This window comes from Podarcis erhardii (genome assembly GCF_964252035.2).
Source record: "Podarcis erhardii genome assembly, chromosome: 4".
NCBI lineage: Eukaryota > Metazoa > Chordata > Lepidosauria > Squamata > Lacertidae > Podarcis > Podarcis erhardii.
The window spans coordinates 57626491-57647850 of NC_138508.1; the positions used below are offsets into that span (position 1 = coordinate 57626491).

General features: G+C 41.5%; 1 protein-coding gene across 1 annotated transcript; it reads right to left on the reverse strand.

Annotated features, from left to right (window-relative positions):
* Positions 1-1622: 1622 nt before the first annotated feature.
* Positions 1623-20690, reverse strand: TMPRSS3 (transmembrane serine protease 3). Its single transcript, XM_081858615.1, has 12 exons — positions 20235-20690; positions 17365-17509; positions 16770-16877; positions 15058-15174; positions 12912-13035; positions 11334-11459; positions 10195-10238; positions 9191-9356; positions 7468-7637; positions 4378-4520; positions 3663-3815; positions 1623-2713 (listed from the first exon to the last, which is right to left on the reverse strand). Exons 1-12 carry the CDS (start codon positions 20235-20237, stop codon positions 2687-2689), a joined length of 1326 nt encoding a protein of 441 aa, XP_081714741.1. The 5' UTR covers positions 20238-20690; the 3' UTR covers positions 1623-2686.
* Positions 20691-21360: the final 670 nt, after the last annotated feature.

A 21360-nucleotide genomic window follows, 5' to 3' on the forward strand; every position in this document is an offset into this window, starting at 1 on the left:
CACAGAACTATAATTCCCACAGAACTGGGAAGAGGGATTCTTAAACCCCATTGAAAATTGTAACAATGCTGTCTAGTCTCCCTGCAACAAACAAGTTATCTGGGTATAGTCATAAAGAAGGACACCAGTATTATTCACTAAGGATATAGGTGTGGAAATCAACCCACCATTTCGCACACCACTTAACAAAGAGAAATATGATAGTTTATTTATAATTAGTTATAAATATAGTGGTGGCACCACTGTACTGAGATGATACACTGGGGCTGGATCAACATTGATCATAAAAATGTTATTAACTAATGTTATGTGTGGAAGTGTATGGAAGTGAGAGCTGGACCATAAAGAAGGCTGATCGCCGAAGAATTGATGCTATTGAATTATGGTCTGGAGGAGACTCTTGAGAGTCCCATGGACTGCAAGATGATCAAACCTATCCATTCTGAAGGAAATCAGCCCTGAGTGCTCACTGGAAGGACAGATCGTGAAGCTGAGGCTCCAGTACTTTGGCCACCTCATGAGAAGAGAAGACTCCCTGGAAAAGACCTTGATGTTGGGAAAGATGGAGGGCACAAGGAGAAGGGGATGACAGAGGACGAGATGGTTGAACAGTGTTCTCGAAGCTACCAGCATGAGTTTGTCCAAACTGCGGGAGGCAGTGGAAGACAGAAGTGCCTGGTGTGCTCTGGTCCATGGGGTCACGAAGAGTCGGACACGACTAAACGACTAAACAACAACAAGTGCAGCTTTGTGGTTGAACAGGAGCTGATGGAGTGATTTTTCCTTCCATTGATGCCAATGGGACAGAAAAGGGTGGGAGCCTCCCTCTACCATCTTCCTGCAGTCTTAGACAGAGGGAGCCAGCTGGGCTTTATAGCATTTTTTGCAGCACTGTACAACAACAATGTTATATAACTCTCAATGCAGTTTTCCATTGTCAAAAGCTCCCTGCTCTACAGCACCCTCTGGTGTCACATTTTTATAACACATTTACAACCAACTAGTGTAGATTCGCTTTGCAATCTAACAATATATAAGTTAAGGAATAGTGCATACGTTCTGGGGCATGCCACACTCATTTCTCTCATGTGCTGCTTCTGTAAGGATTCTCCCATAAATGTGCAATTCTCCCACTATTAAAAAAATGTGCCATCTGTAAGCTATATTTTTAGAACGAATTTTCATATTCTAGCCTTAAACATATCACAGCCTGCCTTGATGCTTCAGGATGGGTATGTATGTATGTATGTATGTATGTATGTATGTATGTATGTATGTATTTAGCTTGCTTGCTTGCTTGCTTGCTTGCTTGCTCGCTTGCTCGCTTGCTTGCTTGCTTCATTGCCTAAAGACTTTCTCTGGTAACTGTGTGATGTGGCTCCTCTCCTGGGTATGCTCTGTGAACCTAGATCACTACTTGTTCGATAATTTTTGGGTTGCACAAAATACCCAGTTAAAAGGAAGATGTTCATTCATAATGGAATGCCCAGAAACAGAGCTCCTGTAGTTGTTGTTTTTTAAAATTGCCCTCCAAGATTATAAATCAAGCTCCATCAGACTGATAGGTTTGCATTCATTCATTCATTCATTCATTCATTCATTCATTTACAACATGCCTTAAGTTTAGTATTTTGCCATCTAAGGCTATAAATCAAGCACCATCAGATGATTACACATCTGCTTATTTACAATGTGCCTTTGCATTGACAAGGCACCATATGTAATTCAGAAATCTCAGAATAACTGTGTTAAAGATCAAGAGCATTGTTTCACAGAATTTCTTAGGCTGGATTCAAAGAAAAGCGGGGAGGACTTTTCAAAGTAAATCAAGCTCCTTGTTCCTTTCCGCCCACCTAGTTTTACAGTGAACCAATATGCTGAGCAGTATGTGGAAAGGAAAGACTTGAGCCTGGGGTTCTTAAACATATGTAGGAGGGAAATAGCAGTGCAGTTGTAATTTTTGAGACAGGAAATGCAACAAAATTTAAGGAGCAAGCACTAGCTGACAATGTGATTTTGTTTGTGTTCTTGTTGGTGGCAAACACTGCCCCACTCTAGTTGCATTCAGCTATTGCTTAGGTGCCAAAAATCAGAACTCTTTAGCTGCTCAAAAAAGGATGGGTAAAACAGCCAGTTTTGTTTTTTTCTATGTTTCTCTTCTTCTTTCTTTCTTAAATTCAGTTCTTCACATTTCCACATCAGTTTGTGATTATTATTATTATTATTATTTCAAAATGTCAAAAGAAAATCCATCAGTATTTTAGTGTCAATGCACCCAACCAACATCGTACACTATTTCTACCATCAATTGAGAGATGGGCACCTCCTTCCTGCCCTGGTTGTATCTTCTTGTTTCAGGCAGGCAGCAAACCCAGTAAACCTGTCCATACTTTTCACTTCGCTGGCCTATTGATCTGGAATCTTCCTTTCCATCTCAGTTCACCAGGAATAGGTGGGTTAGGAGAGAAGGATTCTTGGCATGCAGGCATGCTTACACCTGAAAACTGGGTGACAGCATCAAAATACATGAATATTCTTAATTGTGACATAGTGCGTTTTAAAGGGATGAGTACAAAAGATAGTTGTAGCAGTTCTTCTGTTAGGAAGTGCAAAAACCGTGCAGGATGAAAGTTGATTGTCCTCTCTGTCCCAAACAAACATTTTGAAGAGTTTATGTGGTAATGATCTAACCTCCTCTCTTCCATTCTTCTCTCTACAAATACAAATGAGCAGGCACCATTTGAGACATCAATAGTATTGCTTCTCAGGAAGGAAAAAAGCATTTAGCTATGAAATTTACTTCAAAATCCACACAAAATCACAGCAGAAAAATAAGACATATAATAATTGACGCCTATTCTGTGCCCTTTTAGCCATATACTCACTATGTTATGGTAATTTTTTAATGTCAGTATTTAGGATAGGTTGAGAGAGATATAAACAACAGGTGAGGAATGATGGGAGCTGGAAATGGTTTTATTTATTTTTATTTTACTATAAAGGAATGCTGCTTTTTAATTGGACAGACTATTCTTCTGCTTCCTTCACTGCAATACCAGGCTGCTTCATAGCCTCCAAGCACTTCAAAATATACTACTCTGCACTCCCTCACCATGTGAAATGTCACAGTTAAAAGAGCATTAAGTAATACCTGCTACTCTCTGTGCAATCAGTGTTCCTGCTTCAGAAAGGGTTGCTATGCAAAATCTAGCAGGAATTGCTTAAACACAGCCCTGCAACTCTTACCCAGTTTTCTATCTTATCTATGGGCAAACAGAAGAAACTTAGGGTGTGACCATGCTATCACTCCTATCAGGGTTGGTGCTCAAGTCTCCTGGGCTGGCCCAAATCTTTGTATATTTCCCATACTTAACCACCCTGCCCCTGCCTCCGCCCTCCCCCGCCCTGCCCCCACCCCGCCCCCAGTTTAGGACTGAGGGTCCAGGATCCCACCCTCCCTTAATAAACACTGAATTTTAACAATTGCTCCTGGGACCAACTTAATACAATGCATGAAAGGAGTGCAAATCGCCTCCCCTTGCTCCATTCACTTGTAAGGAACAGGGGGAAGAAGTTGCAATTAAGGAAACCATTGATAAGGTAAGCCTCTTGACCCCACTATCAAGGTAAGGCTGGGGAGAAGAAACTATTGGAAAGTAAACCTCCATTTGTTCATGTATCCAATCCAGAAATGAGGTGATGCGACTGTAGACCCCTGGTTTATTTTCTTCCGCACAGCCCACCCCAAAGCTGGTTGTTCCTACCAGCTTCCAAGTATTCCGATCTTCACATACCAATGGTCCCCCACTGTCTCCCTGAAAGAGACAGGAAAACAAGCTTTTGTCTGGATCTAAAAAAGAAACAGGAGGGAGAGCTGCTAATAACATTTAAGCTAGCAGAAGTTACAGTAGTCATTCAAAAACCAGTTAATGGAACCATGGAGAAAGGCTGCAAATGTCTTGACTTGCTTTGAGGGTTGTCATTCGGCAAACCAGTGTACCTGGATTTAAGTTTAGGATTTTATTTAAATCACTCAGCAAGTACAAATGAATGCCCATCTCTCCTTCTCATTGATTCCTTCAAATGGATTATATTTTATTGAATGGATGAAAAGATTTTTAACCTGCCCTTCATTGTATGATACCCACAAGCAAGCTACTCCCTTACTCATTCCAGTTTTTCTAATAACTGGAATTGGGCATTATAAGCATATTGTGCCAGTACTTCGTTATCTTCATTGGCTCCCAGACTGCTCCTGGGCCCGATTTAAAGTGCTGCTTTTGCCTCTAAGACCCTTTACATCTTGGGATATTGGTAGTATCTTCACCACCACCAGATTGCTCAGTTAAGACAGTCAACTTTAAGAAATGCCCCTACCTGACATGTGTCTATGCCTCCTTGTAAATAACCTGCGCAGAGCATTGATGAAGCCACAATTCCCCCATAGACCTCTCTGTGGTTGCACACTTTGTTAGAAATCAAAGGGACACCAGCATATTTCAGAATCTCTGATGTATCACCTGTTCCAAGACAGAAGTTAAATTCTCCATTTCAGGGATAGCGAAGATATGGCATCTTAAAAAGTGATTAGCTCTTACTTTTTAAATTCATTTAAAACAAAAAAAACAAAAAACTTTCCTATAATTTCATATATTTTATTAATGCCAGCCAACCAATGCTGCATTTAGTTTTCTTTAGAAATACAGTGGAACCTCGGTTTTCTAGAATCTCGGAAGTTGAACGTTTCGGCTTTCGAATGCCAAAAGCCCAGAAGTAACTGCTTCGGTTTTCAAATGCTTTTCAGAAGCCGAACGTGCCATGCAGCTTCCATTTTGAGTTTCCCTATTGTACTGAGGCTTCCGTATTGAGTTTTCGGTTTTTTGAACATTTTGGAAGTTGAACGGTCTTCGAGAACGGATTCCGTTCGAAAACCAAGGTTCCACTGTAGTTGAAACATTTGTTCAATCCTATACATTTTTAAAAAAAAAAATATTAAGAAGGAATTCCCAAATCTACCCAGAAATTCTTTAAGACTTTGTGGAGATCTTAGCTGGGCTTAAGTCTCTCTGAAAGCCATCAAGCCAATATTATTGGGTAATATCCAACTTTAGTCCAATTCAGAGTAGACCTATTATTCTGACTATTACTGGATATCAACCACTGTGTCTCATGGAGACTTGGGGCTCCTTCTCACCCCTAGCTGATAGATGTGAAGAAAAGAAGTCTCTGTACATGACACCTTACTTCACATCTGGTAGTACCTCCATTTCCATATTTTGGTCAGACTGGAATTTTTCTGCTTATGGGAAAGTATTTATTAAGTGTATCTCTTGAATTCATTGTTCACACATAGAAAATTTTCAGTTATCAAAAAAGACATTGTTAGATTCAAATGCTAAAATACTCGCCTCCTTCTTCTGCAGCTCCCCATCCTGATATCCAACACATTTTCCCCTCTGGAAAATGTTCTCCATAATTAGGAAGACAAATTGGCTCTATATTACCTGTGTAAAAAGAAATACCTGCTCTCCAAACTAGCAGTTTCATAATACATATTTTTGATAGTCATGTGAGCTTGTTTATATATCTCAGTTTTCCTTCAGAGATTTCAGAGCAACTTCAATAGGGTCTCCAAGTGTCCTCCAATCATAGCTGTCAATGTTTCCCTTTTTTAAAGGGAAATCCCCTTATTCTGAATAGGATTCCTCACAAGAAAAGGGAAAAGTTGACAGCTATGCCTCCAATATAGGTAGTGTCAGGTCCAGACAAAGTCTGAATACACACTACACCTTTAAAGCACATCTAAAGCACATTCTCTTCCTCAAAGGATTTTGGTCCTCGTAGTTTAGCCTACACAGGGTAACAATTCCCAGCAACCCTTAATGAATTACAGTACCCAGAATTCATTGAGGGGGGAAATATGCTTTGTATGTGCTTTAAAGATATAGTGTGTACTCAGCCTGACATGCCTTCAGCAGTAGAATTGCGTAATGTGCCTTGACTCCCATCATCTGTATTGTATTGCACTTATGGAGGTCAAGCCGTTGACATTCAGCCAAAGCCTGAACTGATGACTGTTCAGAAGATTCATTGTGGCCAATAAGCAACTCTAAAGAGGCAACAAGGAGTGGGAGAGAGGAAGTTTCATGTATTGATCTGAACTAACCATCCAGTTAATTTGCTACTGTATAACTTGATAGAGCATACAGACTAGCATTGTAGTTCTCCATTTCCATGAAAATGCACCTCAAATAAAAACACAATACTGGAAATGTGTGCATTCAAGCTTGCTCCCCCCCCCCCCTATTTTGGGTTATTCACTCTACCTCATCATATAAATAATGGGTCTGTTTGTGGTGCATTAGCTTATGCTAGAACAAGGAATATGTTCCTCAGCATTTTAAATAAATATACTGTGGGTTTTTCTATTTGTGGAAACAAACCCATGGGTCAAAATAAGCGCTCTCCATTCCAGTATTCTTTGGGAGGTTCAGCCCATCCTCATGACAAGGACTCCAAGTACATGGATGAACTACCAGTGATTGCAAATACAAATTTGGGGAAAGAGCTGTAGCTCAATGCAGAGCACATACTTTGCATGTGGAAAGTTAAGCCACAACGTATCTCTGAATACCAGTTGTGGAGAAACACCAGCAGAGGGGGGTTATGGTGTTCATGCTGTATTTATGGGCTTCCCAGAGGCTGCTATGGGTAGCAGAATATTAACCTTGATGGACTTTTAGTCTGGTCCAGCTGGGCTGTTCTTACAGAGCCTCTCGCTTAACTCTGTTGGTACTTAGGACCAAACTAGATATGACATTGTTCACACAATTTATTTCCCTTGTAAACAAAATTATGGGCAACCTTTCGAGGACACCAGTGTGGGTATGATAAAACTGCTGTGGTCCATGGACCACCAACAGGTCACTCTTCATTGAGGTAACCGGATGCATTCTTTATGCTTACAGTCCTCACTATCCACATGCAGAGTGCTTTTTTTTTAACTTGCAAGGGTTCCACATTCCTTCATATGAATAGAAGGATGACTTCAGGATCAGCACAGATCCTGAAGTCTTTGTTATTCTGAGAGCAAGAGGATTCGCACTCCAAAAAACCTGGGTGTGTATTTTAGAGTGTTGCTGACATGCCAAGAAAACAAGTAAATCAGGTTGCTATGTGGGATGGCTCATATTGTCGGATCATTACTTATTCATTAAAAAAAATGTACACAGCAATTTTTTTAAAAAATGATGCACTTTACAACTATACAAACATAATAAAAGACACATAAAAATTAAAATCAGAAATTATTGTTATCTCCATTAGGCATCATTGTGGGACTGCTGGTTCTTGATTCAGATTACCACAGATTAATATTATATTTTTAGTGACAGTAGTAATCAATTCTAAGTTTAAATGCGGAACAAGAGGGGAAAGAGAAAGAAATAGCAACAGATTCAAAATTACCATTTAGTGCAAGTGGTTTGGCCAGCCTAATCAATGCTATATCATTCTTCATTGTTTTGGGTTTATAATTTTTATGGTATATAATTTTGTCCACTAAATATGGATTAGCATGGCCTTCTTCCAGTATTACAAAGCCCGCATACACACTCCAAGCTCTGGGGAAGTACAAACTGAAACAAAGACATTAGAAAGAGAAAGGTTTAGTGGCTTCCAACATTTAAAATCATTTGCCAAACCTGTGTGACACATTTCTGGCCCCAGTGCTAAATCCATTCTGGCACAAGAAGTCATTTCCAGCAATGACAGAATTACACTAAGATTCATATTTCCAGAAATCATGTATAATTATAGCAGCTTGTTAGGATTTTTTTATACTCATCAGTGTTCAGCCATGATTAATTTCAGATCTGAAACCAATGCTTATTAGTATCAAATATTTAATAAATCAGTTTCTAATGCCCAGCTTGCCAGTAAAACATTTATTCTTGTTTTTATCTGTAAAATGCCTTGAGTCCATGTCAGGGGAAAGGGCAGGGTATAAAGTAGTAGTAGTAGTAGTACCCTGCTGATTTCATTTTTTTCCTTCTAATGATGCATCCAATCCACCTATTGACATTAATTTGGTCAGTGCTGCATCTGTAATCCTCTGCAGTCTGCTTCCTGAGGAATTTGTTGTTGCAATCCTTCATTGATAGTGCTTTTTATTTTATTTTAGTCTTTTTAAAGGTGTTCCTCAGTGTGTACCATTACTAGGTGGGAAGGATCTGACCATTTCAGTTCTCTCAGTTTCTCATTTTTCCAATCTTGAATTCAGTTCTCCACATTTCTGCAGCAATTTGTGAACCTTGCTGTAAAAAACCTCATGAAAATGTGAACTGAAATTAATTTCTCCCCAGGCCCTAACATCTGTACCTGTTCATATTTAACCGCATCTCTTATTGCAGAAGCTAAAACTGATTTTTCATGACCTTCCTGTGTCAAGAAATTGCCCTTCTTTTTCCTAGCATAGTATTGTGCCCTTTACACATCTCAGTAGTGACTAATAATAATGATAATAAATTATTTATACCCCACCCATCTGTTTGGGTTTCCCCAGCCACTCTGGGCAGCTCCCAACAGAACATTAAAAGCACAATAAAACATCAAACATTAAAAACTTCCCGAAACAGAGCTGCCTTCAGATGTCTTCTAAAAGCCAGATAGTTGTTTATTTCCTTGACATCTGACGGGAGGGCGTTCCACAGGGCAGGCACCATCACCAAGAAGGCCCTCTGCCTGGTTCCCCGTAACCTCATATCTCACAGTGAGGGAACCGCCAGAAGGCCCTTGGTGCTGGATCTCAGTGTCCAGGCTGAATGATGGGGGTGGAGACGCTCCTTCAGGTATACAGGACCAAGGCCGTTTAGGGCTTTAAAGGTCAGCACCAACACTTTGAATTGTGCTTGGAAAAGTGCTGGGAGCCAATGTAGGTTTTTCAGGACCAGTGTTATATGGTCTCAGTGGCCACTCCCAGTCACCAGTCTAGCTGCCACATGTGAGAAACGTTACTATGGCTTCACTCCCTGGCACTGGTGCGTCATTTTAAAACCTGGCCACTATGTGGGCAGGACACTTACTTCACAACTGTGGCCCAGCTAGGATAGGGATCAACAATTGGTCGGGAACAACCACCGCAATAGGTGTCTGTGGTGCAAAAACATGGTGAACGAGACAAGGCACTTACTCATAAACACAGTGGGCTGCTGTTACAATCCACCAAGGGGTGATGATAGATCCACCACACAAATGATATCCTTGAAACTGAAGGCTGGCTTGCCATGGCCATTGCTGGGGCATCGACGCATTTCCTCCCACTATACGGGGGGCATACCTGGACCGAGCACCACACGCTGTAGAAAAGGAAAAGTAGCGTCACTGGAATCACTAGTGAGGAATCCTTATCAGGACAAGCTGTACATATAGAGGTGTACCTAGGGTCCCTTGTGCAAGGAGCTGTATTGGTGCCCCTCCTGGGGAAAAGGCCCTTTAGCACAACAGCCACGTTAGAAAGTACTATATTTTACACAAGTACTTGAAGTGTCTGGAGTGAGGATGAGGTGAGGAGGAAGGGCAAAAAATTCACACACCTTTGTGCTGCAGTGTGAGGAGGATGGGAAACTTCTCCTGTGTTTGATCTCACCGTGACAGTGTTGGTGCATCACTACACACAAATACTTCATACACTCTATAGTCCAATAGGTGATTTTTTGTGATAAAAAATAAACAAACCCAGGCCTGAGCCTCTAGCAGGGTCTGTTCTCGCTAACTCCTAGCTATGTCTCTGTGCACATATATTTTAAAGACCCAGTTCTTGAATCTAAGTCATGCTTAACTCAGAGAGACACATAAGAATATTCATGAGAAATATATTGTCTTACTTTGGGGGTGTTCCCAAATCACTCTCTCTTTTTCTCTAACACATCTGCCAGTTCTCGCTTGTATAAGTTTTCTCTCCTAGTTGCTAAATTTTTATTTACAGAAAGGAGATATTTCTGAGAATTGCTGTCAAATTTCACCCACTGAAAGGTCTCCTGTACGTGATTTGACCCCTGGAAATGAATTAGAGCCACTACCATGCTCTCAACTTGCATATTTCAACTTGCACAAACGAACTTTTAGCTTGCACATTCTCCAACAATTCTTGTTGTGAAACTGATGTTACATTCTGCTGTTTTTCAAAGCGCTTACCCAAACATTTTAGGATGATCACATAGCCTGAGGCACACTCTTCTCTGAAATGAAAAGAAGACAAAGTGATAGACCTGAATGCTTGCTACCTCTCTTTCCACTTCATCCATCAAATTAAATTGAGGTTCAATGTGTTAACTCTAAAAGAAAGAAAAAAGGAGCCCCTTCTTAAAAGTATTCTTCCAGCTTCTGTTGCCTTTTCATTTTTATTTAAACTGTTCTAAATGTTTTCATATATGACATAGTATCATTGGTGGTATTTTTTGCTGATATTTAAAGATATGAAATTGCTTTGATTTTTTTTATAAGAAGCGATTTGTAAACAGAATTAAATAAATAAATAAAGCACCCTTCCTTTGTATTGCTATGAGGCAATGGTTTTGAGGGGGGGCTCCAGGGGTCCTGTGCACTTTTCTTTCCCTTCCCACCCTCCCCCATTGCTGCACTGGTTGTTCACTCTTACACACACACACACACACACACACGCCAGATGGTGGTGGGAAGGGGTAAAATGGGTCCCCATTTCTTTCTTTTGCGACACGGCGCTGTCACGCAAGCCGACAACATGGCAGCTCCTCCTTCTCCTGCTGCAGAGGGAAAGCAGCCCCTTGCCTATGGGGGTGGCAGGAAGCCAAGAAACCCCTGGCCATGGAAGCCGGGCTGCTGCGTGACACCTAGACATGATGTCAGGCCCCCCCCCCCAGTCACTTTCCCAAGTCAGTGTGCCTGCCTGGTAAGCTGGGGTGGGGAGGAACAAACAGACCCCCTTTTCCTTTCCCCCACCCCCAACAAAAGAAAGAAAAAGGGACCCATTTTCCCTCCTATTGACAAGGTGGTAAGACTGGAACAGTATTCTTCAGCCACCAAATGCCTGGGTAAACACGGATGTTTTCCAGTACTTCCTGAATAATTACGGAGACAGCTGCACCTCAAAAGGGAGGGCATTTCACCACTGGGGAATCACCACTGAAAAGGCTCTGCCATGGGTCTAAGGGTATAAGATGGTGTGTACTGCATGGGTCTAAGGGTATAAGATGGTGTGTACTGCAGTCCAGCCCTACCAGCAGGAGTGGGTTGGAAGAGTTTATATTTTAAAATTCATGTACGTATCTTTCTGTAATTTAGCATCTGAGACATACCGCAAGGACGTGGTGTTCTGTGGAGATGTCAGCTGATCAGCTGACAACCAATGATCTGCAGCAACAAAATGCCTCTGAAATGCTTCTTCAATAGCGGTCACTGGGTAGGCCCTCGAACTCACAAAGCTGTAAATAACAGGAATTGCCTTGAAAATTCAGCAACATTCTGAACATTTACTTCTTCTATCACATGGCTAGCCTACCTGGCTTGCAAATGTTAGGTGGCTTGCTATAAAGTTTTTTATGAAAATATTGCAAATAGTTTTAAGGAAACCCTGTATTAAACTAATGGATAATCAATGAACACACACTAAAATCCCACTGTGGCTTCTGATGGATCATCCTGCTGCTGTTTTACTTATCCATTCACATTTATATGCTACCTTTCTCTCATCATGGAACCCAAAGCAACATACACGTGGTTCCCTGGTGGTATCCTATCCAGCCGCTGACTGTCGTCAGAACATGCCAACCTGAGGCCAACCTTCTCGCTCATATTGCTTGAGCATAGCCCAGAATTAGAGTTTGGCATTTCCTCAAGAGGGAGTTAATGTTTTGGAGATAATTGGGGATCTCTGTATCTGAATGAGATATCAGTCAACCAGGAGTGAACAACATGTTGCCCTCCAGACATTATTGGACTATAGCACCCATCATCTCTGACCATTCACCATGCTAACTAGACTCCAACAATATCTGGAGAACTGCAGGTTGCCCATCTCTGCTTTGTTGCTTGCCACCCTCCAGCCGGGATGTTTGTGTGCGTGAATGAAAAAATTGTTTGCACTTTCTGAAGGGATGGAATCAGAGAGCGAGCTCAAAGTTGGCTGAAGGCCCCTTGTGTTGGAAATGTGGAACTGACATAGGGTAGCAGGCCTGCTGGTTTTAAGGCTGTTTGCTACTTGCCTCCCCTTTGACTCTACCTTTACATTTGTAAATGAAACATAGAGTCGCAATAAGTCTCCTGTGCCATCCTGTGTCAAAAGCAGGTGACACAGAGACAGCAACAAAAAGCTGCTGCGTGACACAAAAAGCTGCTGCGTGACAACAAAAAGCCCCTGTCAGTTTCTTGGCGAAGTACTGTTAATCCAATTTGTTTGTTTGTTTACATTTGTATGCTAATCACATAACACAAAACAAATTCCTTCCAGTAGCACCTTAAAGACCAACTAAGTCAGTTCTTGGTATGAGCTTTCGTGTGCATGCACACTTCTTCAGATACCAAGTGTGCATGCACACGAAAGCTCATACCAAGAACTGACTTAGTTGGTCTTTAAGGTGCTACTGGAAGGAATTTGTTTTGTTTTGACTATGGCAGACCAACACGGCTACCTATCTGTACACATAACACAAAGTTATATTTCCAGGGGCTTTAATGATTCATAGTGTTTTGTAGTAAATATGCACTTTCTGCAAAAATAAAAAATAATCAGCACTTTGCTGCAGAAACCACCTTGGTTTTTAGCACCTGGGTTGTATTTCAGAAAGCCAGGTGTAATGAGAGGGACTTCCCTTTTAAAGCAAGCAACAGTTTGACATACAAATCCTTCATTTCCATGTTCATTTCCTATGCAGTACCTTGAGATACCTAAGTATTTACATGTAACTCTTCCATAGGTTTCTTGCCAGTTTTCTGAACACACAGTCCTCCAGGCTCCGTAAGCAAACACTTGCAACACAGCCTTCTTGCCACTCAGTCTGACTGTGAGATACAGAGAGAAAGGCCGTAAATAGCTAATAAGCAAATGCTGTGACTGAATCAGTTTACTAATGTACTGTATCTCTCGAGATCCGGTGAATTTTGGCATTGGTTTTTGTGCGTTTGTTCCTATTTCATGCAATAAAGGTATTATTATTATTATTATTATTATTATTATTATTATTAATTACTTATTACTTATACTCCACCCATCTGGCTGGGTTTCCCCAGCCACTCTGGGTGGCTTCCAACAGGAGATTAAAAATACATTAAAACATCAGTCATTAAAAACTTCCCTAAACAGGGCTTTATAACAAAATAGGTTATGAATGTAAAATAAAAAAATGCTATCTTGAAAACCCATGAAGGTTGAGATCTTTCCCCCCCCCCTTACTCTGTTCCATAGAAGCCAAATCCTAGGGGTCAAGGTCCCTTCACACACACCCCAAAATTTTTTTTGATGGGCATTGCCATTTAAATGGTATGTGCACGCCACATCATGTGATCGATTATGCGGGACAGGCCTTACCTGGCTCTCCCAATATTTATTCAAGTTGGTACGCCTGCTCTGCTCATACTCTGCACTTGGTAATCTTCTAGAGCAGTGCTTTCCAAAATATGGTACATGTGCCCTCAGGAGCAGGCAAAGAGGTTTTGAAGGGTAAACAGCAGAATTTGCTCTAGTTTACAAAAAACAATACTATTAAAACTACTCTCAAAGTATCTTCACCTGAGAATGGATACGGTTGTAAGACTAAACTCTCAAAAGCTTATGCAATTATGGTAAGTTTGGGAAATATTGTTCTAGAGAGGTAGCCATGTCAGCCTCTCGCAGCCAAAAAAAAATAAATGTACCGTATTGTGGTGCCTTAAAGGTTGCCTCCAGAATTTGTCGATGGGATTCAATCACATACTGGGGTATAAGTCTGTGTCATTAAAATGGATTTAAGTCCACTGTCAAAACAAATCTGATTTTTTAAAAAAAGCACAAAGGACTTTTGTGGCTGGGAAACTGATAGGGAGCCACACTAAAAACTTTGGGATAAATGACTGGTTGAAAGGAAACGATTTAACTGCAAGGAAATCAGGATGGATGCTTATTGTAGTATAACTTCCCCTCAAGCAATTCAGCATGAATGTTCAATAAAGCACAGTCATCATATGACTTCTGCGTAATCTTTGTGCGAGCAAATCTTTGTGTGCTCAATAATCTGGAGAAGCCCAAAGATAGAGATGGGAGATAAATTCAATTTTCTTTACTTTTTCATAGAATCATGTCATACAACCATAGACTTGTAAAGTTGGAAAGGACCCCAAAGTTCATCAAGTACACCCCCCTGTGATTTTTAATGAGAAAATACATAACTCGCACTTCTTGAACCAATACGTGAACCAAAACACAGCCATTCCTCTAAATTTGCACCTCTCCCAATTTTGCAATGCTGTTCTCCAAATGATGTGTATACAACTGCCTATATTATGGAAAACTGCATATAAAAATGCATTAGTGAAAATAACATGCAAAAATACATTACAATAGGGGCAACTACATACAAAAATTTATTAGACAAATGTGCACTGAAATGCTGACAAATTTCAATGATTATTTTTTAAAAATCTGCAAATTGCTGTGGAAGTGTGGAGAATTGGATTTAAGATTGGGGAAAAAATGAGAAAAGTAAGAGAAACAAAAACTGTCAGATTCATCCATCCCTACCCAAGGAATAACACATTTATTTGTGGCACAGCCATTCTGCCATTCCGCATAATTTCTGTTTCTCTACATGTGATCATGAGCGCTCTTGACCTAGAAATTGCCCTCAGTGTCCTGCCATATTGAAAGGTAGCAATAGTAACTTCTGTTCATGCAAAAAGAATGCAGCAAACAATGGTCAACCATGTTTTGTTTGGGAATATTGAATGGAATGTTTCAAACAGAGCTTGGTTTTGGTTTTTAACAAAAAATATTAAAACTAAGTTTTGAGGGGAAGTAGCATGTGTAATCCAGAATCAAATCAAAGTTACCACATCTATACTCATCCTCTCCATCTCTACAGTTGAAGACTCCATCACATCTTGCTGTTTGGTCAATACATCTGAAGGACGACCTGCACCGAAATCCCCCAATGCAGTTGAAGTAAACTGACAGGATGAAAGGAAATCATATCAAGTTAATACGGCATATCCTTGGCTTGGCAGCAATATTATGATTATGATAATTATTAATTTATATACCACTTAATTGTAGCAAAGCCTCAAAGCGGTTAAGATATATTCCTTTAGATAAACATGCTGAAAGAAGGTTTGAAAGGGAATTTGTGAATTACAGACCTAAGATAGGGTTGCCATATTTCAAAAAGTAACATTCCGGACACAAAAGTTGTTAGTTTTGCTCAGAGTTGTTGACCTTTTTTGGCTAAATCTTTAAAAAGTGAAGTTTTTGAGCTATTTTAAAGAAAATTCACCAATATTTTGACTTCTGACATGGGTTGCCATATGCCAGGGTTTCCCCAGACGTTTCAGTGATTTCTGCCTGGGCATTCTTTCTGAATGCCGTAACCCTGTATGGCAACCCTACCTAAGACAAGATAGCATTGTCATACTGCCCCAAATACAGAAGCCAGCCTGACTGGCAGCTGAAATTTACATCAACGTTAGTGATCGAACAGTTTCCTCACCTGATCACTGCACTTGAGAGTGACAGTTTAGTTTAGAAGCTGTGAGGGATGTATGGGGGGGGCTCAGGAGTAATGGTGGAGACACCTCCATCATTTGTGGCATGAGATGAAACTTAGCCATGCTCATTCATTTCTATGGCTCTGCTCTGAATACCACCCCGTATTTCTCAGACTTGGTTGAACAGCAGATAATGGCATGTGATTGGCTGTGCTGGACCACCTGATTTCCAAGACCAAGAGGATTCTGGTCTGAAATGTTAAAAGTGTCCAGGCTCAAATTGCCATCACATTCATGCAGTTGTCCTGATGATGCAAACAGAAAGGAATTGATGCCTGGTCTGCAGAGCTCCATGCACCACATGAGCCTCTTGGGCTTGCCAATTGGAAGGTCAGTGGTTCAAATCCCCGCAATGGGGTGAGCTCCCGTTCCTCTGTCCCAGCTCCTGCCAACCTAGCAGTTCGAAAGCATGCCAGTAGATAAATCGGTACTGCTGCGGCAGGAAGGTAAACGGCATTTCCATGCACTCTGGCTTCTATCACAGTGTTTCATTGCACCAGAAGCAGTTTAGTCATGCTGGCCGCATGACCTGGAAAGCTGTCTGTGGACAAATGCTGGCTCCCTCAACCTGAAAGCGAGATGAGTGCTGCAACCCCATAGTTGCCTTTGACTGGACGTAACTGTCCAGGGGTCCTTTACCTTTACCACATGAATGCTGCATCCCTGAGTTCCACATGCGCCACGGTCTGAACCCAGTCACCATGTTGCACAGGCAGCTAGAAGTCAATCTCAGTACACTGGAAGTAATCATGTGAGTTGGTCCTAACTGATATGTTCTGGCAGCGTGCATTCTGTTGATTATGGCAATGACTTTATTAAATACCAGCTCTGTTTTATAGATCTCATGCTGAGGAGTTAAAGTGTGTGTGTGTGTGTGTGTATGTGTTTAAAATCAATAGGCAACCTTTGGCAGCATCCTATTCTCAGCAGGAGACTCATAAAAAATGCAGACTCTTGAATGGTTAGTTGAGAACCTAATAAATAAGTTATTTGGTACTCACCTCCCAGGCCAATGGCAACTGCTATGATTACAGTGAGTAATAAGGCAAGGATAAGTGGAAGCTGCCCGAGTGGAATTAAACCATGGCACGGAGGTGTTGAGATCTCTCCTGGAGTAATAAAAAAGCAAGAAACAACAACCTCTGAACAGGACATACAACATTAAGTTTTGCACTAATTATATTTAATAAAAATAGCATCAGCTGCATTCATTCTTTGATGTGCTATTTGATATTCTGATGCTCTGCATTATATATACAGGCAGCAACCATTTTAGGTGTGTCCAATTGATGTGCGAGTGCTGACACACAGGTCCTTTTGGACCCGGAAAAGGGCAACATGGGGGCAGATTTCCGTACCGCTGTCATACCTTCCAGAATAAATATGGATCTGGGCATGTTTTCTTGGATTCCAACTCCCACCATTAATCATGTTAGCCAGGGCTAATGGAAGCTGGAACTCAATAACATCTGAGGGGTCCCCAGCTCCCCATCTCTGGTATAAGTCATTTAAGATTTCCCTAAATCTGGGGGGTTAAAATGAGGTTTGGGAAGAAAGGGCCCCTAATTTCCATCCCAGAACTTCTTCTATTCCTACCATTTTCATTTTCACCGGGATCTATTTTTGCTTGTTGCAGGCAGAACAATCTTTTGTAGAAAAAGCAGAGCTCAGATCCTGGCAGTTCATCTTCTACAACAGAGACAATTTCAACGGATCCAGGACTGGAATCTATTTCTTCAACCTTAACCAACAGAAAGAGAGAGAGAGAGCACAAACACACACACTGTTAGACAATGCAAATTCAGGTCAAGTCAATTACCAAAAGAAGACTTTCGAAGTTTTTTCTTCTTGATGCAAGTACTCACACTGCTCCAGGAAAATATAGTTATTGAGGGTCAATTGAAAACCCATTTTGCTTTTATTGCATGTGACCATTAAGGAAATTTCCAATTGCACTGGGAAGGGGTAAGAGATAAGCCTCCACACTTCCACACAATCTACTTTCCTGGTGCCTGTAATTTAGTAAGAAAAAACTTGATACATAGCTTCACGCCACATATCTAGCTAATGTCTAGTTTTGCCCTAAACTATGAATCATCAAGGTCAGAATCTCGCCTCTGCCATGAATGAACTCACTGGGTGATGCTTGGTGAGCCACACTCACTCAACCTTAGCCCCCACCCACAATCTGTAATATGGGGGATAAAAATACTGATTATGAAAAGCGGTGCATGCTATTAGATACAATACGATGCATTGCCAACATCTTACAGAATCTTTCCAAATCCCAGCTGTCTTGATTTTAGAGTTCAGAACATCAGTCAAGTTTGGTCCTTGGCTAGAAAACATTGGTCGATGAACTTCAAGGACTTAAAGTGTTGCTCAACTCTGTCTTTCGCTATTGCTACACTGTCATTAATTTGACTCCCAAAGAAAGCCAAAGATCTTTCCTCGTGCCTTAATGCATTTGTAAACAACCCATTTAAATTAGGAATGCACACAGAATCCTCTCATCTGACTCACTGAGCCTTTTAAATTCAACAAAAGAACCTTTCATCCTGGCATTCCTGGTAGACATTATAGTGGAAGGAAGAGTGAAGTGTTTGTTGTAACAACTATTTATGGTCTCATTTGGTGGTGATTGTTTTTTCTCTTCCATAGGAAGGCTCTGTAATGATTCCCAATGAGAGGCATACATAGAAAGCACAGCTTGCATCAAACTGGAAAGCCCACCCCAGAAAGATTCAGGAGCAAACTATAGCCTTGTCAGCTGTTGCTCATAGATATTTCCTGCGGCACATATCCATACACTACTAATTAAGATTTTCCTGGCCTTAACTCAAACCAAATGCTCAACAAGTAGAACTTAGCCTCATGTGCAGCTCTGCACAATGTGTCGTGATAACAGAGAACAGTCACAGTGATCCAACATAGAACAGATGTGCTTTGTGACTCCACACAGGCCTAACTTCAGCCTATGTGGCCTATATCAAGTTTAGCCAATATGGTGCCTTCCAGAAGTACATGGACTGCTGTTTTCATCATCCCTGATCAGTGGCCATGCTAGCTGGACCTAATGAGAGCTAGAGTCATCTCGAGGGCACTGCATTGGCTACCCCTGGGCTAAATGAATGCAAATGGGAGGCGAGAGGCACTATGGTAGCAGAGTCTTCCCTGGGCTGAGCCCATTCATTCAAACATGTGCATGAAGCCTCATGCATACACTGGTCATGCACCCAGAAAGCTCTCTACAAGCAGTCTGATGGTGGGATGTAAGCTGGAGGGTGGGAGAACCTGACACCACAATGCCAATATGCTCCTCCATCTAAGTATATTCATATAGTCCTGTTGGGACATTAGGAGAAGATGTTGCATTGTGGCCTGTGCCTTTTGGCATCTCTCAAATGCCTTCCCCTACCAGTGACTATCTATAATCACCTCCCCTATTTTTGGAACTGTAGAGAAGAGTTTCCAGGATGAATTGTCCTAAAATCCTTATGAATTTCCACCAGGACTTTAAAAAATAAATAAATTCACAAACCGCTGTGGCAATGTGGAGAACTGTTAGATGTCAGGGACTGGGCAGAGGAGGAGTGGTAGAGACCCCCCCCCCAGCCTGACCCTTCCAGAGAAGGAGACAGTTCAGAATTACAACAGGGGTTTGATGAAGGGAAAAGCTGGTAAATAATGGGAGAGGAGCAGGAGGAGCAGGAGGAGCAGGAGGAGCAGGAGGAGCAGGAGGAGGAGGAGGAGAAGAAGAAGAAGAAGAAGAAGAAGAAGAAGAAGAAGAAGAAGAAGAAGAAGGGGAGAAACAGCTTTTGGACTCAGTGTCTTTAGAAAGCATTCCAGACCTCCCCCTCCTAGAACACAGTGGGCCTTGAAAGTAGGAGAGCAAAGAGCTCTAAGGCAAAAGGCCCTTTTCAGCACCAGTAGCGATGACTCACGAGGAAGTGGGAGCGATGGAGGAGGTGGGGTTTCACTCGGAGCAACACCATTACTCCAAGAGACTGCAATTCTAAGCCTCTCTCTGTGAACATTGAATAAAAAGCATTGGTAAGAACTTCCCTTCTCTTATCAATTCCTGGCAACCTGCTGGGTGGGATGGGGTTGGATCCTCTGACACCTGGCAAAATGATTGGGGGAAAGGGAGAACTGAGAGAAGTCAAAATTGGCATATTTGCCCATCCCTAACTATAACTCGCATCATCACTGACCAGTAGCTCCTCACCCATGGAGCACAGGATGTAGTTTAACGATTGCACCAACACGGTACAGTCACTAGGAACCGCTCCTGTGCATGAGCACTTGAGATGGATGAGTTCTTACACCTCTGCACTTCCCATTACAGCTTCGCTCCTGCCTCGTTCTTGAGAACCAACAACTCTAAAAGAAACAGCTCTTCAAAGTATGGGATGTGATAGAGAAAGAGGAGAGAAATGTTTGCCCTCTGCTAGGGATCCACTTACCATTGTTGCAAGCCCAACTGCTTTCTCTTTTCATTGTAAAGCTTAGCCAGCTAGAAAGCCTGCCATCCTCTCTGCAGATATTTTCATCCGGAATCGCTAGCTGATTCATTGTAGCAGATGACATTATTACTGGCGTCAGTGTAATTCAACCTGTCCAAAGGTATCAGGTAGCCTAGAATGGCATCGTTCCAAGGACCAGGAAGGTAAAAAGGCAGCAATCGTTTTAATTAACTGTAATCAGTAACGTGGAAGTATAAGGCAATAATCTCTGACCATGTACGCTTGCCTTTTCTTTTCAGGCAAAACAGAAGAAACTGGTTATTTGGCTGGGACAGGTTGTCTTCATTAATTCAAAGGATCCTGCTTGTGGTGGAGCAAAGCGCACCTTATAAATAAAATAACATTTCAGTAACACAGAAGAGATGTGCTTCCAGGAATACTGGAAAGATAGCAGTGGCAGTTATTTAATTTGTCATACGCATTGCACCAACAGATATTTCCGAGATATGGCATGACAAGTGAAAACAGTTTTCTGCTACTTAAAGACTTGATGCTCCTTGCTACTTCAGTACTTTGATGATACTTCTAGATAATCGGATGATGGAAAAAAAATGAGTGTTTTTCACCATCTGGGGCTGGTACTCCAACTGTATACTTTCCTAGAGACATTAGAGATGGTTGTGGCCATCTCTGCCTTAATAACCTCAATAGCTGAGTTATGGTAACACACAGGTGCTCTTGAAAATGCTTTGGAAACTTTAACTGGTGCAAAATGCTGCTGTCATGTTGTTAGCCGGCACTAGGTGTGCAGTACAGAGCATATTACTCTGATTTTGTATGGTCTATGCTGACTGCCCATCTGTTTCCTAGTTCAGTTCAAGAAATTGCCCTGATTTGTACCTTTCAACCCCTAAATCTTGTGGCTCTAAGTGCCTTAAGAACCATTTCCCCCATATGTAACCTCTTGCATGGTCCACTACATATCTGAGACTGTGCTCCATTTGACCCTCCTAAATGGAATTATTTGGGTAGGCATCTTTTGGTTCTCTTTTGTGGCACAAGCTCTGTAGAATGTGCCTCCCCATCCTGTCCCAAAGGACAACCTATATGCATCTGGCTTAGCATA

What these genes read in the sequence shown, in the direction of transcription:
- TMPRSS3 (XM_081858615.1), bottom strand. An exon ending in AAATACTTAGGTATCTCAAG is followed by an intron (nt 11,460 to 12,911) that starts GTACTGCATAGG and finishes TGTTATTTACAG; the next exon opens with CTTTGTGAGTTCGAGGGCCT. An exon ending in GGATACATGAACAAATGGAG is followed by an intron (nt 2,714 to 3,662) that starts GTTTACTTTCCA and finishes TTGTATTTGTAG; the next exon opens with AGAGAAGAATGGAAGAGAGG.